At 42.5% G+C, this 21,806-nt stretch overlaps 1 protein-coding gene across 1 annotated transcript in view; it reads right to left on the reverse strand.

The window, feature by feature from the left end:
* Positions 1 to 21,283, reverse strand: part of PRKCH (protein kinase C eta) — a 222,736-nt gene extending 201,453 nt beyond the window's left edge. The window contains exon 1 of the mRNA XM_028114322.2: positions 20,504 to 21,283. Within this exon, the coding sequence (XP_027970123.1) occupies positions 20,504 to 20,866 (363 nt within the window). The 5' untranslated portion in view covers positions 20,867 to 21,283. The remainder of the gene's footprint in view (positions 1 to 20,503) is intronic.
* Between the last annotated feature and the right edge of the window lie 523 nt (positions 21,284 to 21,806).

Here is a 21,806-nt window from a genome sequence, read left to right on the forward strand (position 1 = left end):
GACACCGTCTGGCATTCTCAGATCTTCAAGCAGCAGCTCACTGACTAACTCCTAATCAAGGGCATCTCTCCAAAGCTCTTCTGCAGTCAGGAAAGGACAAACCACAATAATCTACATTTATATGAGTTCGGTCGGTCATATTATATGCTAATAAACGAGTTCGCTCCACCTTCACCAACCTTCTGCTTGAATTTAATTACTGGATTAGCCTTTAAAAGGGCACTCCTCCCTTCACCTGCAAGTGAGCTTTTGGCACTGGTGCTCAGAGCAGAGTTGGACACCTAGACGACACTCTGCCCCTCCCATGAGATCTACTACAGAGGCAGGCCACCAAGCTTAGGACCTCACAATGTCACCCCCACACAAACCTCAACTGACACACTGACTTTTACCACGTTCAGGGGAAAGAGGAGAACCTCTTCTCACCCCTCACCTCAAGGCGTCCGATTCAACCATTTATTCAGCACCTACCAGGGGCCATGCACTGAGAATAAATGAGAAAAGACCAAGACAATGCCCCGGACCTCATGAAATACGTTCCTGCCAGTGGTATGGACCAGGTACGGTTTGCTTTTTAAAAGCGCTTAAGTATCGTTAGCCCTCCTTAAAATGACCCACACAGATAAAAATTCCGTGGGAAAAATACAAATCTCCACGGGGGAAACGGGGAAAGGTATTTGTACCACCTCAAACCTAGTTAATACTGACTTACCCTGAAGACTGAAGTCGAATATCATCTCCTCTAGGAAGTCCTTCCTGAATCCCCAGGTTTGCAATCCAATAACATTCATTTCTATTACTGCACCTATCTCTATTCCTGAACTCAACTACTCTCTGATAAAACAGCGGGCTTGTGCTGTCTTCCCCACAAGGTGAGCAACTTGAACTTTGCACATCCAGCACCTGGCCATAGCAGGTGCTCAGGGAATGCTGTCAGCTGACACATGGAAGTGTGTAGGTACATGCATATGCGGGCTCAGGCCTGTTTGTGGGTGTGCTTGTAGTTCCAAAGAGAGTGACATATTTTTTCTATATAACCTCCTTCATCCCTCCTATCTTTTCTAGTGTTATATAACAAGTCCTCTGTGCAAATTACAAAGGAATACCTGCCCTCCTCCCCCAACACGAAATGAGTTAGACAAGAGCAGAATCAAGAAAACCTAACTTGCTCGCTTGTACCCAGTTCATGAAGTGGAGACAAGGCAAGGTGGGAGATGGAATGGGGGAGGTAGGTGAGGCCAGACTCCTGGGAATCTTCCCAAGAAGCCTGAACTTTATGGGCGATGGGAAGCCTTTAAAAGATTTCTAGCAGGAGAGAGGTTAGGCTTGAGCTTTGACAGCTCATCCAAGCAGCTCTGTGGAAGATGGATTTGAGGGAATAAGATTTGACTCATGGGGACCAGTTCCAAAGCTACTGCACTCATCCATCCATGGGACAAGGGCCTAAACAGGTGTGGTGCTGGTGGAAAAGAAGAAATTGAGTCAAGAAGTATTTAGCAAGCTAATTCAGCAGGACTTGGCAATGGACTGAAATGGGGAATCAGGTGAAAGAGAAAATTCAACAATGATGCCTAGGTGACTGAACAATGGTGAGACTAGTTCTAAGAAAATGGGCAGAGAAGCAGGTGAAGGGGAAAGATGGAGTATTTAGTCGTAGACAGTGCTGACCCAGAGACACCTATCAGATGTCCAAGTAGATCTTCCCAACAAGCCTTAGATGTGAGACTTTGGACTTGCTCTGGCACATCCCTAAGCCACAGTTTCCTCCAGAAGGAACGTTACCTGTCTGTGCCTCGTGGGCTGTCGTGAGGATTGAAGTAGACAGAGGATAAAGCCCTTTGCCCTCAGCTGCCCCAGTCCTAGAGGCAGAATCAGGCTCAGGGACAAAGATGGGAGACAAAGGTCTTGGCATATGCACAATATGGTTAAGACGGTGAAAGCAGGGGCGCCTGGGTGGCTCAGTCGGTTAAGTGACTGCCTTTGGCTCGGGTCATGGTCCTGGAGTCCTGGGATCGAGTCCCGCATCGGGCTCCCTGCTCAGCGGGGAGTCTGCTTCTCCCTCTGACCTTCCCCCTCTCATGTGCGCTCTCTCTCTCTCTCTCTCATTCTTACTCTCTCAAATAAATAAATAAATAAAATCTTAAAAAAAAAAAAGACGGTGAAAGCAGAGATCTTCTGGAGGAGGACAACAATAGAAGGACAAAACCCCAGGAAACACCAATATTTAACAGTCTCGAGGAGAAAGTAGCAGCCGACAAGACAAATAAGGAGTGGTGGGATAACATGGCCATTCCTGGGCTTTGCCGGGTGCTATCCACACAAACTGAGACGAGAAAGGGAGACACTAAGCCCCACCTCAAAAACGAAGCAAGCCAGGCCAGGAGAGGGCTGTGTGGCTCGTTCGCCAGAGTTGGGAAGGCTGAGTGTTTCGAGAGGTCTGGGCCTGTTTCTAAACGGGAGGTGTTAGGAGGAAGGAAGAGGATGAAGGTGTGGGAGAGAGAACACCGGACCCAGAGAGGACACAGAAGACCCCAACAAGGCAGGCGGAGGGCTGAGTCTGACCAGCAAGCTCCCCTCACCCCAAGCCTGCCTGCAGCAGGAAAGCAGGGCCCCAAGCGGACATGCCACAAGTGGGAGTGGGAGCTCCCGCCGAGAGTATCGGTTTTCCTGGGACACGGGGGCACTTGCCTACAGAGAATGATCTGGGTGCTAGGAAACCAGCTCTCCCCGATTAGGACTGACTCTAACCTGAGCTCTTCCAAATAATGGCCCAAGGAGAAGATAAGGAAGGAAGCAAGGGTCCGCTAAGAGTTAAGAGGAGGAGCTTCAGCAGAGTGGGGACACCTCATTATTTGTTCTGCCAATTCTCAGTTTCTTGCTTTCCACATGAGCTTCACTGAAGCTGAACTGTCACTAAGTGACTTGATATCAAAATTTTAATGGAAATAATATTAATGGAAAGACTCGTTTCATATCTTGACAGGAACAATTTCGGAACCATTATTTTTCCTGTTTTAAAACAAAATCCTGCATACACAAGTTTGATAGGACTAAGCTACAGCAGCAGGAGTCGGCAATGAGCCATGAGAAATTCAGTTCAGACAGAAAAACCGCACATCAGAGTCATAATGAAGCCACTTCAGGAGTCCCTTGTTTATTTTGCAAGAAGAGGATATTTTAAGAAAAAGAAGCTTAACAGGCAACTATCACCTCAAGGTCACAATTAAACCAGATCTAGTTTATGCCCCTTGCCGGTGTCCCGTTCTCACCAAGGGCAGGCTGTCATTAATCTCTCCCTGAGATATGTGGACCAGAACATGGTCGAAGTCTGTTTTTCCTATTTTGAAAACCATCTCGTATGGCCTAAACAAAAGTTAGCATTTTATTTGGGGGACCTGGGATTCAGCTAGTCCTTTCACACACCTCTTACACTTCTTTAAATAATGGACAGACTAAAAATCATGCTGGCACATTCACTCTCTCAACTACTCCCGGGGCTGCTCTTAAACTCTCTCACACAGGCGAAGTGTTAATGTCTTTATCTGAAATACGAATTTTTTTAAAATGCGATTTTATTTATTTGACAAAGAGAGACACAGCGAGAGAGGGAACACAAGCAGGGGGAGGGGGGGAGGGACAAGCAGGCTCCCCCCTGAGCAAGGAGCCTGATGCGGGACTCGGGATCATGACCTGAGTCGAAGGCAGACGCTTAACGACTGAGCCACCCAGGCACCCCTGAAATTTGAATGTTTTAAGACATTAAAAGACAAAATCTTTTAGCAAAAGTGGGACAGTGTTCGACTCCCGAATCAGACTCAAGACATGAAAACCATGAGGAATTTTTTCATTCTACAAATGTTTCCTGAATCCCTATTGCGTGCAGGGCACTTGGCCAGGCGCAGGTGGAGGGGAAGCTGAGGGTCCCTGAGAGAGGCACTCACACAGACTGTGGTACCGCTGGCTGCAAGTAGCAAGTCCGGTGGAAGTGAGGGCAGACACCCAACACATTCTCATTCACCCCCAGACACTTGCAACAGCAGTGCCCCAGCAAATCAATACAACCACAACCCAAGTACAGGATGTGCGTGACAAGACAGCCGAGGGGGCCCAGCAGGGAGACTCAAAAACAATATATTCTCTGCACAGCCAGTGAGCTAAGGCTTCTGAATACCCAAAACCAAGACTGTGGTAACATCAGTGCAAACACTGTTGGGCCTCGGTATGGAGCAAATGCAACCTCTGTTCTGAAAAATTAAATATGTACATCTCAGAAACCTCAAACTTAAAATCAACCGTGAAAGATCTAGGACCAAAAACAAGTAGCCAGTCAACAGCTAGAACTGGGCAAAATCACCTTCAAAATGAGTCAGTGTGGGGGAGGGGGAACTTCATATTTTTCTGCAAACCAAATCAAAATTGTTGGTGCCCTTTGATTTCATCCATAAATCCCAAAATTCAAATGATGCACTTTTAAATTGTAGTTTTCCTCTTTGAAAGCATGAAAGAACAATTTACATCCAATGACTAGCATTATATGTTCAAACTTAAATCAAGGAAACATCTTTTAATGCCAACTCAAAGAGCCTACTTACCATCATTTCCCTTAACTACAGTAATAAAAGCACTCACTTCAGCTTTTCAAAGGGCTTCTTCCCTCCTTTGCAACTGTATATTACAACTTCCTTCTGATTTGTTATTCACACTAACAGAATCTTTTATCTGTCCAATATCAAATGAGCAAACCAACAGACTCAATTTCAAGGCTTCTCACAAACTAACTTTGGTCAACATTGTAGCTACAGTATTCCCAGCTTCATTTCCCCATCTTTCTTGCAAGATCTTTCAGAGTGGACATATGTACAAAATTTACCCGAAATCCCTAGGATTCCAGGGTAAAGAAACCATCCCCTCTTCCACCAGTAACCATCCTATTGATTTACAGTTCAGAATCTTAAATAAAAAGCAAAAACAGTTAAGAAGGCTGGACTCAGGGGCACCTGGGTGCCTCAGCTGGTGAAGGATCTGCCTTCGGCTCAGGTCATGATCTCAGGGTCCTGGGATCCCGGGCTCCCTGCTCAGCAGGGAGTCTGCTTCTCCCTCTCCCTCTACCGCTCCTCCAGCTTGTGCTTATACTTTCTCTCTGTGTGTCAAATAAATAAATAAATAAAATCTTAAAAAAAAAAAAAAAGGCTGGACCCAAAAATCCCTTCTAAAATCTCAAAACTCAAAATTCTAAACTCTGAATTCTGTAAAATTAAAAACTAAAATTCTATGTAATTCAGTGTCTTATCGTTTTCAGAGTTAATTTCAGAAAAAGCTGGGCCTGTGACTTCATAGTTAAGCACTGGCAGGAGTGGTGGCGGTGGTTATGGAGACACGGATGATTATTTTCTGCGGTGCTATGTGTCATGCGCTATGCTCCATGTTCTCACATAAGCCTGGGAGGCAGCTACTGTGTTATGCCGAGAAAGCTGGGGCTCAGAGAGCTTCAATGGCCCCTGCTAATGAGAGGCAGAACTAATAGCTGAACCCCAACCTGGCTGACACCCAACCATCACACTATGATGCACTGATAATTATGGTAGTTGTCCAATAAATATTCCTCAAAGCGTGTACTTTGTACTATTACTCTGTAATTGTAGATCCTGCATCCTAATTTATGTGGCTTAGGCAAATGCTAATGTGTCTTTTTACATAAACACAGATCAAATGGATATTGAAGGGAAGGTCAGAAATACTCTAGAGGTCAAGGAGATGCCAAAATAGACATTATTTAAAATTATCCAGAGTTAATTCACAAAATTATAGTCAATAAACAGGCTTTCAGTAGTTAAGAACCAACTGTATCTAGTTATTCATAATTTCTGAGGCTTTATTTCCTTTATGATTGCTGTCACCATGTTTATTAATTCTCAGCCATAAGTTTATAGTTTTGTAAAAATAAAAACACTTAGAGGCCTTATCAATTATATCACCACAGTATAATTATCTTATCCTTTTAAGAACTGAAACTTTCCATTAATATGTAGGAGTCTACAGAAAATATATCATTCAATAATTCAAAAATGTGGAATTAACTTCAGAATCTTTGTCTTCTTTCTCCTTTAGAAAATACGGTGCTGCAGAGAGTAAGCAGATGCACCTCCTCTATCCCCAGGAAATGTAAATCGTCACTCCCATTGTCTCCAATGCAATCATCTAAATGTCTTTCCTTGGCCAATATGATTATTTTCAGAAGGCCCTTGTTAAAATATGAATATCCTCGGGAGATTAAAAGTAACCAAAGCTACCATTTCTTGAGGGGCTACTTTGTGCTGGGCACTTTTAATGTATTACATCTGATCTTCACACCAATCCTAGAAGGTAGCTAACAGTAGCACCATTGTCCAGAGGAGAAAATGGTCAGAGATGGAGGACTTGCTCACTGTAGCAGAGCTGGAGTAATGCACTCAACTTGGTAACACCAAGTCTACCCTCTTTCCATTACCTCCTTCTTGTTCCTCCACATGTCAAGCTTGTTCCTACCTTTGGACCTTTGGCTTAGCCGGTCCCTCTGCCCGGGATGCTCTTTCTCTAATGTTCATATGGCTGGGTGCTTATCACTCGGGTCTCAGCCAAAATGTCCCCTCCCTGTGAGTCCTCTGTCCATTCTGGGTAAAGCAGTCATCTCATCACACTCCACCACATCACCCTGTTTTTTGTTCCCCAGGGAGCACCTAACCACCATTTGTTATTTTCATAATCACCTGTTTTCCTGTGTAATATCTACCTCTCCACGCTAGGATGGAAGCTCTGTGAGAGCCAAGATTCCGGGTGTTGTGTTCTCTGTCCTATCTGGAATACCTGGAATGGAGCTGGGCACACAGCAGGAGCCAGTAAAGATCTATGAATGATTAAGTGGCTTTGCTGCTGCCTCCACCCCACACAGTGGTGGTGTCGGGGAGGATTCTTGGATTTAAGTCCACAGAGCTAGGGGGCTGCACTCTGGACCACCTCCATTCAGCTCAATTTCTACCATCATCAGGGTCGTTTCCCACGGTGTCAGTGAGGTGAGCTGAAACTCAAGAGAAGATTGGAAAATCTTGTTGGGTCAGAGGGACCCAGACCATACGAGACCAGGGGTCACGAGACAAGAGGAGCAGACAAGCATCACTGATTCCATCGTCTTGTCTTGGACTAACACAATGGTTCACCATAATGCCCAATACAGCTCCAAAAGAAGGTAAATGTTTTAAGCATACAGCTAAATCCTATCTCTTTTTATAGGCAAAAGGTTGATATTAACAAAAGATACAAGCCAAAGTCAAACTGTCCTAGTTTTTTAGGTGGTTTTTTTAACTTTTCATCTACTGCAAACCTCAAAGAAACCCCTTCAAAAATAGAGGCTTTTGAAAATACCTAAATAACACAACCAAATAAATCTTAAAATGGGTCATCATCTAGCATATTTCACCAGGAGCCAGACGTAAGTGAGAATACATTTTTTAAAGCACGTATTTTTCTCTAAAATTTATAGCTCTTCTTTTCAACTAGTTAATTGTCTGCTATAATTAGTTGAAGTGAAAATGCCCTCAAATACAGGGGAAAATATTAGAACCATACCCTGGGAATTAGAAATTAATGAAAGCCTTATTTTTTATACCTTTCAATTGGAGTTTCTTAACCTGAAGCTCTGTGTCCACCATCGGGCTTTGGGGGACCACTAACCGGGTGACACTGATACCAGCACATTGTCAATATGCACATACATGCATTTTTCTAGAAACAGGGTCCATAGCTTTCATCATCACTAAAAGGATCCAGGGCTCAAAAATACTTTCAGATGCACTGCTTCTGCTGAGAATCTGTTCTCAACTCTTCCATACTATGATAAAACAACAGTAAAATATAATAAAGCACTTAAGAGGTCCGCAGCTCACAAGTTAGTAAATGTATTCTGTTTGGGGAATTATGCTAATATGTATATGACCTTTATGTACTCTTCCAAAAATAATTTCAGAGCTTAGAACAAATCTGAGCATCAGTGGAATAGTGTCCAGAAGATATTTCAGAAGGGAGCAAAGCTTTCATTGTCCAATGGAACCGGGGAAGGAGCCCCTATGGGGAAGGGGCCCTATGACATCACAGACAAGAATACCAAAGCCTCCTGTGAGGACAGAGGCACAACATCACAGCAAGTGCTATGAGAGAGATCTAGAAACAGTGCTGTGCAAGTACAAGAGATAAATATGACTTACAAATGAAAATGCAGCTTTCGGGTTTTGGTTTAAGTCCTTAAAGAACAGGGGCTAGGTCTAGAACATGCTCACTCTGGCCCCCTCTGATTTATTTTATTAATATAATTATGAGGGGCTCATGTTGGCTATGGTTCTATCCTCTGGCAAATTTCTTAAATTTTTTTTTTTTTTACCACAAGCACAAACTAAAACTTGTAAGCATTCCTCTCCCTATAAAATGCAAGGGTAAAGCTTATGTAAAACTGAAGGAACTCTCCAGAAAGCAGGACTTAATAAAAGCACTGCTGATGAGTCCCCTATTAAGTGGTCTTTCTACTAAAAAGTCCTTCGTGCTTTGAAAATCACTGCTGTGTATACCAAAATACACCAAAATAATAATCTTGATAAATCTCTCTGGATAGTATCATGATTCTCAACAAAAATTTCCCACCTCATAAAGTCCTTTGACACAGCACTTCAACACTACAATAGCCAATATCCTTGGGCTCATTCCTCCATCTAATTAAAATGTCTGTTCTACAAGTGATTTATAGTATTTGTCATCACTTAAGGTGAATATATAGACTGGTGGCTACAGACATGCTTGTGACTACAAAGCATTAATTACCATGCTGGTGAGAATGGCTTCTAGCAACAGCTCGAACAGTGGGATTCTCAGTCTCTCTCTGCCAACAAGTAACAGGGACACAACTTACAACTGTCCCATAGGACAAGGAGCCCATTACTGTAAATCAAGAAATATAACTGTCGTGGCTTGACATGAGTACCCACTGTAATTCCTTAAGGCTGATTCTAAATCAAGGAAATAACACCAACATCACTATCAATGCTAAAATCCATTTAGACATGAGCTAAATCCTCCTCAAGCCTGAGCAATTTAGATTTGGACCAATTCTTAGGAGTTACTAACTTTGATAAGACGTAATTCATCCTGACTGCTTAAAACCAAACCAATCACTCCAAAAGAAAAGAAATGATGTAACTGCCTAACACACGGAGGCAGAGGCTATACCGATGAGAAGGGTCCTTGGATATTCTAGTGTAACCCCCTCATGATCTAAACCAGGGGCACTGAGACCCTGACACACACAGGTTTGCCTAAGGTCAGAGCTGATAGATGACAAAGCCACACCTTGAACCCAGCTCTCCTGACTCCCACTATAGCACAGCACTTATATATTGCTGGAAATTCTATAATGAACTACAAGGTTTTTTGTTGTTGTTGTTTTTTTAATTGGGAAGTTAATATAATACTGATTTGCAGTCAAAGTTAACTCCTCGTAGGAGCACCTGGCTGGCTCAGTCGGAAGAGTGTGCAACTCTGGTTGTGAGTTCAAGCCCCACGTTGGGTGTAGACATTACTTAAATATTTTTAAAAAGTTGACTCCTCATATATTTACTAATAAGCCAGCTTCCTCTAAAATTTTAGGACACAAATATATATATGTGAATGTAAATAAATATCTAAATAACTATACATCTAATTTAATGTATTTATGAAATTACTAGATATCTAAATAAATCTAAGTAAATATACTACATCTTTATGTTAAGAGTGTGAGTGTGTGTGTCACACATCACGTGAGCCAAGGCAACAGTAATGTTGTGGCTATAGCTTTCGTTCCCACATTCTGAAAACAAGGCGTGAGCTACAGTAGGTGTCAAAAACTCAAAAACCTCCAGAACCAAGCAGGTAATGAGTAAAGAGGGCCAGTTTGTTCCTGGGAGTGGTGGGGTCTGGCTAACTAGAGTACCACAGAACGAAGTATCTTCAGATTCAACATGAAAAACATCTCTGCCAAATGAATTCATCTGCAAGCTGTCAATGGGCCTAAGACCCGGCAGACTTTTTGTTGTTGTCCTGAACTAGATAATCCTCCTGCTTCAACATCTACGATTCTTTTCTGATCTGTACAAAGCTTAAGTTATTTACTGGTTCAAATAGGGTGTTACTGTGTTCTGCCTTTGGGAGGCAAATGTTCTTTCAGGTCAGGTCATCTGTTCATAGGCATCACAACTTAGTCACTTTCCAAAGATGGAAACATGTCTAGTGGGTCAGGAACATGTACCTTTCAAAAGGGCACCTGTGATGTCTCCCTGGGAAAGCATTATCAGGTCAAAAGTTCCTTTTCTTCTTTTGAGGAATGATACATCACAGTCATTTAATTGAAGCAGGCCTGTGGCTATCTATGCTGGGGCTTTAAAAATCAGCTGTTTTCCCTCCAGAAAAATGTTTCTGATCGCCTCAAACCAGGTACTCACAGCAACTTAGTACTTACTTTTTTTCTGTAATTTCCTGGTTGCTGGGTTTCTCCTCCAACCTCTCTCCCTCTTGAAACTCCAGGGTCTATGAAGGAAGAGGCCATGTCTGTCTTGTCCACTCGCCTCCAGGTAGAGCACAGTGCCCGGTACACAGGATGTGCTCAGTGGTGGATGAATGCTCACCTAGGGCTTGGCATTTCATACAGACACACGTAATAGTCTGTTAGAGTAGCTACCCCAGGAGCAGAAGAGATAAATCCTAGTTAATCACCCATACTACTACACCCTGAACTCCCTCTAACCAATATCACATACTTTCACGAGAGCCCAATCCCATATGTCTACTCTTTCAGGATGGGCAGTGGAGATCTCAAGGATGCTGAGGGAACACTAAGAAGGAGGGCCCAGACTTGGGATGTCAGGAAAAGTTTTCTGGGTAAGTGATGTCTACAGTGAAACCTGAGGCACAGGTAGGAACTAACAGGTAGCCCTTGAGGATGAAAGATGTGACTGGAACAGAGCATGGGTTGGGGAGAGGTGAGCAAGAAGGCTCAAGAGGAAACCAGGGGCCGATCATGGAGAATACTCTACACCATTTTAAAGACGTGTGCTTTATGCAAGAGTAAGGGGGAACCACTGAAGGTATTAAGGAATGACTATCAGCTTAGCAACTGAGAGAAAACTCATTTTGGATACAGCGATGTTAACAGTGGAAAAGAGTGGTCAAGGCACTGAGTTTCCACTCAGGCCTCAACTTTATGATATTCTAATAAGACAAAGATAAGCAGTTAACACAAAAGGAGAACCTGATCTAGTCAGGTTCTAGTCCTTCTATTTCAAAAAATAGAAAAGAGACTGCAGACGGTTGAGCGTCTGGCTCTTGATTTCAGCTCATGTTGTGATCTCAGGGTAGTGAGATGGAGCCCAATGTAGGCTTCCGCAGTCAGCAGGGAGTCTACTTGAGAGTCTCTCCCTCTCTCTCTCTCTCTCTCTCTCCTTCTGCCCCTCCTCCCACTCTTGTGCCTTCTCTCTCTCTCTCTCTCTAAAATAAATAAATCTAAAAAAACAAAAAGAGAGAGAGATTGCAGAAAATCCAAGGCACCTCTCTTATTCAAAGTAAATGCTACCCATCTCATAAAAACGTATTGCACTTTTACTATCGTAACTAATCATCATTCTGAACTGCTAGATACCAAAAGAGTTACATAAGATGAAATGATTCACACTCTGCCCACCAACCTCATTAACTCTCCAAGGTTGAATGCTTACTTCTTGCCTCGGCCCCAAATTTAACATGTGGGGCTCACAAATTACAACCTATCAACAGGCTTAAAAATCACAGTCTTTTAAACTGAAGCAAAAGCAAGGAATTTTTCATCCACAGAGTTTTCAACCCATTACCATACTCAAAGGGCATAAAAATCCAGCCCAATCTTTCAAGTACCTATTGATACATCATTAATTGATTTTAAGAAGGGACACTGTAATAATTATAATTGGTCATTCCCCAATGACTTTTATTTCTTTTGGAAAGCTGAATAAAGTGTTTAAAGATGTTCCCAAAGTATTTGCACTTTGCTTGCTCCAAAATCACATTTAAGAATTTAAGAAATTCATTCTTTTGACAAATATTTAGTGCCTACTATATAAGGGATACTGCTCCAGGTGCTGGGTTTAGAACAATGAATAAGAGAGGAGGAATCTCTGCTCTCATGGTGTCTATACTTGAAAGGAGGAAAGCATAATAAGTAAATTAACAAAATGATCTCAGAGGATGATGAGGGCCATGAAGGATGACAAGATAATAACATGGTCAGGAAAATGTTCTCTGTAGCGGGGAGCTTTTGAGCCACAACCTGCCTGTTGAGAAGCCGCCAGCCCCACTGCAGCAAAATCCTTACAATGAAACTGAAGACACAAAAATCCAATACAACTCCTGTACACTGGACTAAACCTCCCTAGAGATGCTAAAATATGTCTTTCCCCTCAACACCATGAGCTCATCAGTGTTGGACACTGCTAGCCATTTGGCTCAGAAAGAAATAATTGTTAGAAAAAAATAATTGCAGTGCAAAGTACAAAAGACAATGAACCGCTAGATAATGAATCTGGAAGAACTTAAATGCTCTCAATTCATGCACCTAGATCCAGGAATCAGGAAAAATGCAACTGACAAGTGTCCAGTGGAAACCTGTCCACGTCACCTGACAGGACTACCAAAAAGGTACCTCACTGAGAAGTTCAGAGAAAGCAGCCTTCCAGCGCTGCAGGGAACATAATGTCTTCAGGAGGGGTGAACGAGGAAAACAGCCTGAGATCCCACCAAGCAAGTCCTTCCTTCCTGAGGGGACGCCAAGGTCCTTCCATGACGCAGCCTCCAGCTCCTCCTGCCCCCCTTCCCCCCATGTTCTGTATTAAGTATTAGATGCTGGTCCCCATTTGGACAGTCATCAAATAAAGAGAAAGTACATGAAAGAAGGAAAGTTTTAATGTAGACAAATTTGCATTTTTCAGAAATCTAAGAAGTTATACAAAATCAACCAGTTCTAGAAGAAACAGAAAAACTGGTAGTGACAATTTAGAAAATGAGACTGTGTCCCCAAAATCAGAAACTATAAAGAATTTTTTATGTTCTTACTCTGATAAGTATTTTCTACACTGAAGAGGCAATGTAGTGTTCAAGAGCCAGCCTTGGCTCAAACCTAATTCAGTCACTTACTTAACCTCTTCTTTGGTAAAATCCTCATTGTTTTTTCCTCTACGGTTTTACTGACATACAACCATCACACAGTAACATGCACATACTTAAAAGTGAACTGTCTGATGAGCTTGGATGTAAGCATATAACTGTGAAACCATCACTACAATCAAAATAATAAATATATTCATCTCCCTCAAAACTTTCCCTGTGCTGTCTTTGTAATCCATCCACCTCCACCCCCCCATTCCCAAGCAACCACTGATCTGCTTCCTATCACTACAAACTGGTTTTCATTTTCTAGAATTCTGCATAAATGGAATCATATGGTGTGCACTCCTTTTTGTCTGGCATCTTTCACTCAATATAAATCATGTTGAGATTCATCCATATTGTTGCATGCATGAATGCTTCATCACTTTTTATTACTGAGTATTATTCCATTGTATGGGTACACAATTCATTAATCACTCATCTGTCCAACAGACATAAAAAGATGCTCAACATCACTAATCATCAGGGAAATGCAAATCAAAACCACAATGAGGTTTCACCTTACACCAGTCAGAATGTTTACTATCAAAAAGATAAGAAATAATAAGTGTTGTTGAGGAAATGGAGGAAAGGGAACCTTCATACACTGGTGATGGGAATGTAAATTGGTGCAGCCACTGTGGAAAACAGTATGAAGGTTCCTTAAAGAATTAAAATAGAAATACCATACAATCCAGTAATTCCACCACTGAGTGTCCCCAAAAAATGAAAATGCAAAAAGATACAGCCACCCCTATGTTCACTGCAGCATTATTTACAATAGCCAAGATACGTAAGCCACCTAAGCATCCACTGATAAATAAAGAAGATGTGGTGTGTACACACACACACACACACACACACACACACACACACACACACAGTGGAATACCTTGCCATTCGCAACAACATGGATGGACCTAGAGGATATTTTGCTAAGGGAAATAAGTCAGAGAGAGAAAGACAAATACCATATGATTTCACTTACATATGCAATCTAAAAACAAAACAACAAACAAACAAAACCAGACTCATAAATATAGAGAATAAACTGGTGGTTGCTGGAAGGGAGGGGGCTGTGGGGATGGGCAAAACAGGTGAAGAGAATTTAGGGGTACAAACTTCCAGTTATAAAATAAGTCATGGGGATGAAAAATACAGCACAGGGAATATAATAGTATTGTAATAACATCGTATGGTGACAGATGGTAACTATAGTTATCATGGTGAGCATTACATAATGTATAGAACTGTCAAATCACTATGCTGTACACCTGGAACTGATATAACATTGTAGGTCAACTATACTTCAGTAAAAAAAAAAATTTTTTTAATTCAACTGTTGACTGACATTTGAGTAGTTTCCAGTTTTACTACAAATAAAGCAGCTATGAACATTCATGTATGAGTCGTACAAATCATTTCTCTTGGTAAATACTTAAGAGTAGCTAGGTCACATGGTAGGTATATGTTTAACACTTTAAGAAACTACCAACTGTTTTCCAATGTAACTATACCATTTTATATTCCTCACAGTGGTGTATAGGGGTTCCAGTTGCTCCATTTCCTCACTAACACTTGGTATGGTATTTTTTTTTTTTTTTAGCCTTTCCATGAATTTTGGTTTTAATTTGCATTTCCTTGATGACTAATGATTTTGAGCATCTTTTAATGTGCTATTTTCCATGAAGGTGCCTATACAAATCTTGTCCCATTTTAAAATTGGGTATTTTTCTCATTGAGTTTTAAGAGTTCTTTTATATGTTCATGTTACAAATAAATCCATTGTCTGATTTAATGTTGCAAATATTTCCTCCCCATCTATGGCTTGTTTTTCACTTTCTTAAGTCTTTCGAAAAGCAGTAATTCTTAATTTTTATCAAGTTTGATTTTTTTTAATAGTTGGTGCTTTTTGTGTCCTATCTAAAAAATATTTGCTGAACCCAATGTCACTACCATTTTCTTCTGTATTCTTATAGAAGTTTTATAGTTAAACTCATATGTTGAGGTCTATGATCCATTTTGGATTAATTTTTTGTGTATGTTATGAGGTAAGGGTCAATGCTCATATTTCTGCATTTTGCTATTCAATTGTTCAAGTACTACTTCTGAAAAGATTATTTCCCCATCAAGTTGCCTTGGCATTTCTGTCAGGAAAAAAAAAAAAAAATCAACCAATCATACATGTATGGATCTATTTCTAGATTCTCTTCCATTCCACTGATCTATAGGACTCTATTTACTTCATATCCCATTATCTTGATTATGGTAGCATCACAATAAGTCTCAAAATCAGAGAGGTAAGTCCCCCAACTCGTTCTTTTTCAAAATTATTCTTAGATGAGTCTAGGTCTTTTGCATGTCCATGTAAGTTTTAGAATCGGTTTATCAATTTCTACAAAACGTGCTGAGATTTTGACTAGGATTGCAATAAATCTATGGAACAATTTGGGAAGAACTGGGGTCTTAACAATACTGAATCTTCCCATTCATGAACACAGTACCCCCTCCATTAACTTAGATCTTTATTTCAGCAATATTTTGTCATTTTCAGTGAACAAATTTTGCATTATCTTTTATCAAATTTACCCAATTTCAGATATTTTTGATGCTCTTATAAATGGTATTTTTTCTATTTCAGTCCACTAATAGTATATAGAAATACAGTTGAATTTTGTATATTGGTTTGGATCCTGTGACTTAGCTAAACTCACTTGTTAGATCTAGTAGCCCTTTTGTAGATGTCTTAGAATTTTTTCTTTTTTTTTTTTTTAAGATTTTATTTATTTGACAGAGACAGACACAGCAAGAGAGGAAACACAAGCAGCAGGAGCAGGAGAGGGAGAAGCAGGCTCCTGGCTGAGCAGGAAGCCTGATACGGGGCTCGATCCCAGGACCCTGGGATCATGACGTGAGCCGAAGGCAGATGCTTAACAACTGAGCCACCCAGGCGCCCCAATGTCTTAGAATTTTCTACAATCATAGAGAAACATGGCCAATCTGTGATGCTTATGTGGAACTGTTTAATAACACCTCTTAAAAGACGTTTTTAAGAATTATTTGAAAGATTCATTCACCATAGCGTGACATCAATGAGTGGAGCTTATTTACTCAGTAAGGCTGTCTGCAAATAAAGACAGTTTTACTTCTTTCTTTGTAATCTTATTTTTAAATTGCCTAATGCACTGAATGGGACCTCCAACACACTGTTGAACAGAAGTGACAAGAACAGACATCCTTGCCACTTCTGATCTTAGGGGACTATCACTCATTCTTTCACCATTAAGATGTTCCCTATAGGCTTTTCACAGATGTCCATCATCAGGCTGAATAAGCTCCATTCTATTACTAATTTGTTGAGAGTTTTTATCATAACTGGATATTTAATTTTGTCAAATACTTTTCTGTATTTATTAATATGATCATACCAATCTCCTTTTTCATTCTGTTAATATGAAGAATTGCACTGATTGATTTCTAAATGTTTAATCAATCTTGCAGTCCTGGTTATAGACCCCATTTGGTGATAACGTACTACCCATTTGCTATATTGTTGGATTTGATTTGCTAAAAATTTAAGCAAATTTATAAATTTAATTTTTATATCTATGTTCGCGAGGGGCATTGATCTGTAGTTTTATTTTCTTGTAATGTTGTCATCAGGTTTTTGGTATAAGGGTCATGGAATAAGTTGGGATGTGTTTCCTTCTCTATTTTCTGAAATAGGTTGTATAGAGTTGGCACTATTTCTTTCTTAAATATATGACAGAATTCACCAGTAAATCCATCTTGAGACCTTGAATCTGCCTTGTGGAAGGTTTTGAATGACAAATTTAAAAGATTTTATTTATTTATTTATTAGAGAGCAAGCGAGAGAGAAACAGCATGAGAGGGGAGAGGGTCAGAGGGAAGATGCGGGACTCGATCCCAGGACTCCGGGATCACGACCTGAGCTGAAGGCAGTCACTTAACCAACTGAGCCACCCAGGCACCCTTAATGACAAATTTAAATACCTTAATAAACATAAAGCTATTCAAGTTATTTGAGTAAGTATAGGTAGTTTGTATCTTTCAAGAAATTTATTTGATCTAAATTGTGGAATGTGACATAAAATTATTCATAATATTCTCGTTTTTTTTTAATGTCTGTAGGATCTATAATGATGTTCTCTCTTTCCTATATTGGTAATTTCGTCTTTTTTCTTGATCACCCTGGCTTGAGGTTCATTAATGTCATTGGTTTTGTTTTTCCCCTCAGAGAACCAGCTTTTTGTTTCATTGATTTTTCTCTATTATTTCTCTTTTCTACTTCACTGACTTCTTTCTTTACCATTTCTTTCTTTGCTTACTTTTAGTTCCACTTGCTCTTCTTTTTAGTTTCAAATGGAAACTTAGGTCTTTGAGATCTTTTCTAATTGAACTGTTTAACACTGAATTACTGTTTAAGAACTTCTTTAGCTGTATCCCACCCACCTCCTTGGGTTTTTATGTAGATTTAACAAAATATGTATAGTCAGGAACGAAATATTTAACTGCCTAGTCCATGTCAGGCATTATGGTTATTAGGAATACACTGCATTAAAATAAATCTAATCCCTTCTCTCAAGATTAGAAGGTAATATTGAAAAAATTCTTGATAACTTAGTACATTAAGCCAGAATGCATAACTATGTTTTGTTCTAATGATAAATGTATTTTCTGTTTTTGTCTCTCTACTCATGAACTAGCAAACATTAAGTCACTAGATTTTTTTTTTTTTTTAAGTTCAGCGACTTGTAATTCCAATTGCACCACGAGAATCTATTGTGGAGTAAGATCAAAATATTCTATTTGTAAATGTCTGAATAAACTACACATTTCAATACACTAAAGGTAAATAAGTATTTCTGTAATTCTAAACTTGAAAACCACCTTTAGATCTACAAAAAACCCTCGAAAAACAAGCATTCCATACATTTCTAATACTTTCCTAACAAAATTTTTCTTAAAGTTAACAAAACACTCTACTCATACTATCTATCCTATCCTGTTTCAAATTACCCAAAACTTAAAAAAAAAATACCCAGAACTTTTTACAAAATACTCTGCCCTGCCCACAATTGAATATAAATCATGGTAAATCACTGGTTTCAAGGTCTTTTAAATGCTGACCTAGCCTACCAAATGTTCCTGTTTTCAAAAACACAGCCAGTGTGTTAAACATCTCAGTATAATTAATTCAGATAATTGTAGATATAGATATTTAATATACATTTAAATCTTTGTTCATTCAGTGGAACCATAAGCAGCTCTGCACACCTCCACCATGTCAGGTAACCTGGATCATCTTCCAGTCCTAATCTCTCGGTCTTTATTTAGGCCACAGGTTCTCAACCTTGATTGCACATTGGAATCACCTGGGAGCCTGAAAGTACTGATACTAGCCAGGGTCCCACAGCCAGAGATGCTTAGAGTTTTTAAAAGTAGGGATTTTCAAACCACCCCCCACCCCGCCATGTGATTCAGTGGTGCAGACCAGGGGTAAGAAGGACCAGTCTAGGTTCTCTCCAGGAAGTGATGCTTCTAATAGCCATTGGCCATTCTGTACCACCATACTTCAGAACCTGGTTCCTCTAGAGCTTTCCCAACCTAACTCCTAATCAAACACTAATTCAGTAATTCTATTTGGATTCCTAGGCTCACCTCTATTTCTATTTAGAAATTTACAGAACAAAATGTAAGTCTCTATTTTAGCCATTCCTCTCCAGTCCACTTCTAAATTTCATAAAGTTCAGCTGAAGAGAAATTAACTCCGTATAATGTGATGATCTCGTTAAATAGCCATTATGTTTTCTTCTACTTAAAAGATAGTTCAGGGCACCTGGATGGCTCAGATGGTTAAGCGTCTGCCTTCGGCTCAGGTCATGATCCCGGGGTCCTAGGATCGAGCCCCACATAGGGCTCCTGGCTCGGCGGGAAGCCTGCTTCTCCCTCTCCCTCTCTCCCTGCTCATGCTCTCTCTATCTCTGTGTCTCAAATGAATAAATAAAAAATCTTAAAAAAAAAAGTTCTACAAGCCATCTGTAATTTTACAGACTATATGGTAAAATTACCAGTTCCTCAAAGTGTAAAATATCGAAATGAGTCTTCATTGGTATCCATCTGATTCTACCACTTGTTAATTTCAAACAGGTTTTCAATACTGATTCACATTCTGGACTCAAAACTGACATCCTCTGAACTTAAACCATTAAAGTCCTGAGAGTCTTCAAATAGCTTACTCCGCTTTGCCAAATCAGACCACTTCATTATAATTATCATTTCATCATGTAGAAGTGGGAAGAACACCTGTATCACAAAGACAGTACCGGGAATAAGAAGCAAAAGCATTTTAGCACTGAGTAGAGTGCTAATAGAAATTTTAATTTATTTGCAGCAGAAATGTTGTCTCATGGGAACTATGTGAAAAGTAGAGGCAAGCAGGAAGTTGCGGGTAACTACTTGTCAATACACAGAAACACCAGCAGGTGAGATGGGGAGAACTGGGGGTGGTCCACAAACTACCTGAGTTCTCAAAGCTCCCAGACCAATAGCAGCAGAAACGCGCATGCAAGCCTCGCACCTCTCAGGTTGTGACAGAACTACCGAAGTTACTTACAAACACATATAAACCTCATCTCCTTGCAAAACTGCTAAACAATAAAACTGCCAACGTGCAGACCCAGGAACTCAGATCCCTGCCAGTGTAGGCTATGTACCCATGGGATGTAATGGATTTGCATGCTGAAACACGTGTGCACGTCTGAGCAGCTGAACCAACACGTATCCATAAACATTATGAATAATACTTGCGAGAATGTATGGCTTTCTCCTAAGAAGCGCTTTAAGTACTTTACCCAGATCAAGTCACTTTCATATCACATCTTACTCGCCTTTCCTTTGTACTACCCGCGTGCGGAGAGTTCGGGCGCCTTATCCAAGGTCTGAGCCCAGGAGGCGGGGGGGGGGGGGGGGGGCACTGCCTTCGCCCTTACTTCCCGTTAGCCCAAGCCGCCATCCCAAAAGGGGACCGTGTCCGGGCTGGCTTCCTGGAGACACAAATGAACCCTCACACACCCACCGCGGTCGCGTCACCAGCGCCGCGGCCACCTGGGCGAGGACCAAAATCTGGAGGGAATTCCCTCCGCCGCAGAGCTCGGCAACGGGATGGGAAAGCGGGACCCAGGCGAGATTTGAAAAGTGGCGGGGGTAAAGAGTCAAGTGGACACAACCGGGAGGGATCACAGCTACTCACCCAGCCCTCGAAAGTGTCCGAGGCGCCGGCCGTGCGCAGCAGCTCCTGGAATTGCAGGGTGCAGTTGGCCACGAAGTGGTCATAGCCCAGGGGCGTCTCGTGGAAGACGGCCAGTTCGAGGTGGCCACCGTCGGTTACGTTGGTGCAGAACTCCTCATTGTACGTGGGTTTGTTGGTCTTCTGTTTGGTGCTGGTCTGGCCCACGCGCACCTGGTCCACGCTCACCGTCAGGTAGGGGTCCAGCAGCTGGTAGCCCTTCTTGAAGAGCGAGTGGCGCAGGGACCAGCGGGTGGGCTGCAGCCCCACAGCCTCGCCAATGCGGACCCTCAAGTAACCATTGAACTTCATGGTGCCGGACGTCATGCCGGCGCCGCTGCCCGGGCCCCGGAGGGCCGCGCTGGCTCGCAGCGGGAGAGCCTGGAGCCCCAGCTCAAGCCAGCCCTCGCGGCAGCCGCAGGAGTGGAAGCAGCTTCTGGGAAAAGCAGCCCCCAAGCCCCCCTCGACTGGTCATTCTGCCTCCTCCGCGGAACCTTCCCCTCCCCTCCTTCCCTCGCCCCCTCCCTCGCGAGGTGGAAAGGAGGGGAGCCCGGAGCCGAGCCCTCCGCGAGCCGGGGTAGCCCGACCGTCCCTCTCCAGCACGCGGCGCTTCCCCGGGGCTCTCAAAAGACTCGCCCCTTCTCCAGAGCCGGGAAGCTCCTCTCCCTGGAGAGCCGGAGCGACCCGTCCGGTTAGCTCCAGCCCCAAGCGTCTCTTGCCCCCGCCTCCTCCTGCTTCTGCTCCTGCCCCCGCCTCCGCGGGCTCACGCTCTCCCCCACTCGGCGAGCTTCAAACCAGGAAGCAGCTACCGCCGCATCACCGACAGGAGCCTCGCGCCGCCAGGCTCCAAGTTCACAGAAGCCCTGCGCCGGGTCCCGCGCCTTCCGAACCCCGGGGGCGTGGCGCACAGCCGACGGGGCTGTGGGTCGGTGGCCCGGCGCGCGCAGCCGGGGAGCCCCACGCCAGCCCCTCTGCGCGCGCGCCCTGTCGCGGGGGGTCGGGGTGGGCGCGGTGAGCTAGAGGCTCCCCCAGGTGCAGGCCAAAAGGGGAAGGGCTCGTGGCCCGGCGTGAGCCAACACCTGAGGCCTGGGAGACAGGTCCAGAGAGTGCCGGGGGGCGGAAGGAGAAGGGGAGGGCAGGAGCTGGGAACCCGCGCTCCAGGAGTCGCCGGCACCCTCCTTACTACCGGAGGAGTTGGGCTGGCGAGCCTGCCTGGCGGTCTAGGAGAGGCCCTGGCCTGAGCAGGCGCATGGCGGGGAGGTTCCTT

Source organism: Eumetopias jubatus, unplaced genomic scaffold, assembly GCF_037043125.1.
Source record: "Eumetopias jubatus isolate StellerSeaLion01/CBP00866 unplaced genomic scaffold, mEumJub1_p1.0 scaffold_7, whole genome shotgun sequence".
NCBI classification, from domain to species: Eukaryota; Metazoa; Chordata; class Mammalia; order Carnivora; family Otariidae; genus Eumetopias; species Eumetopias jubatus.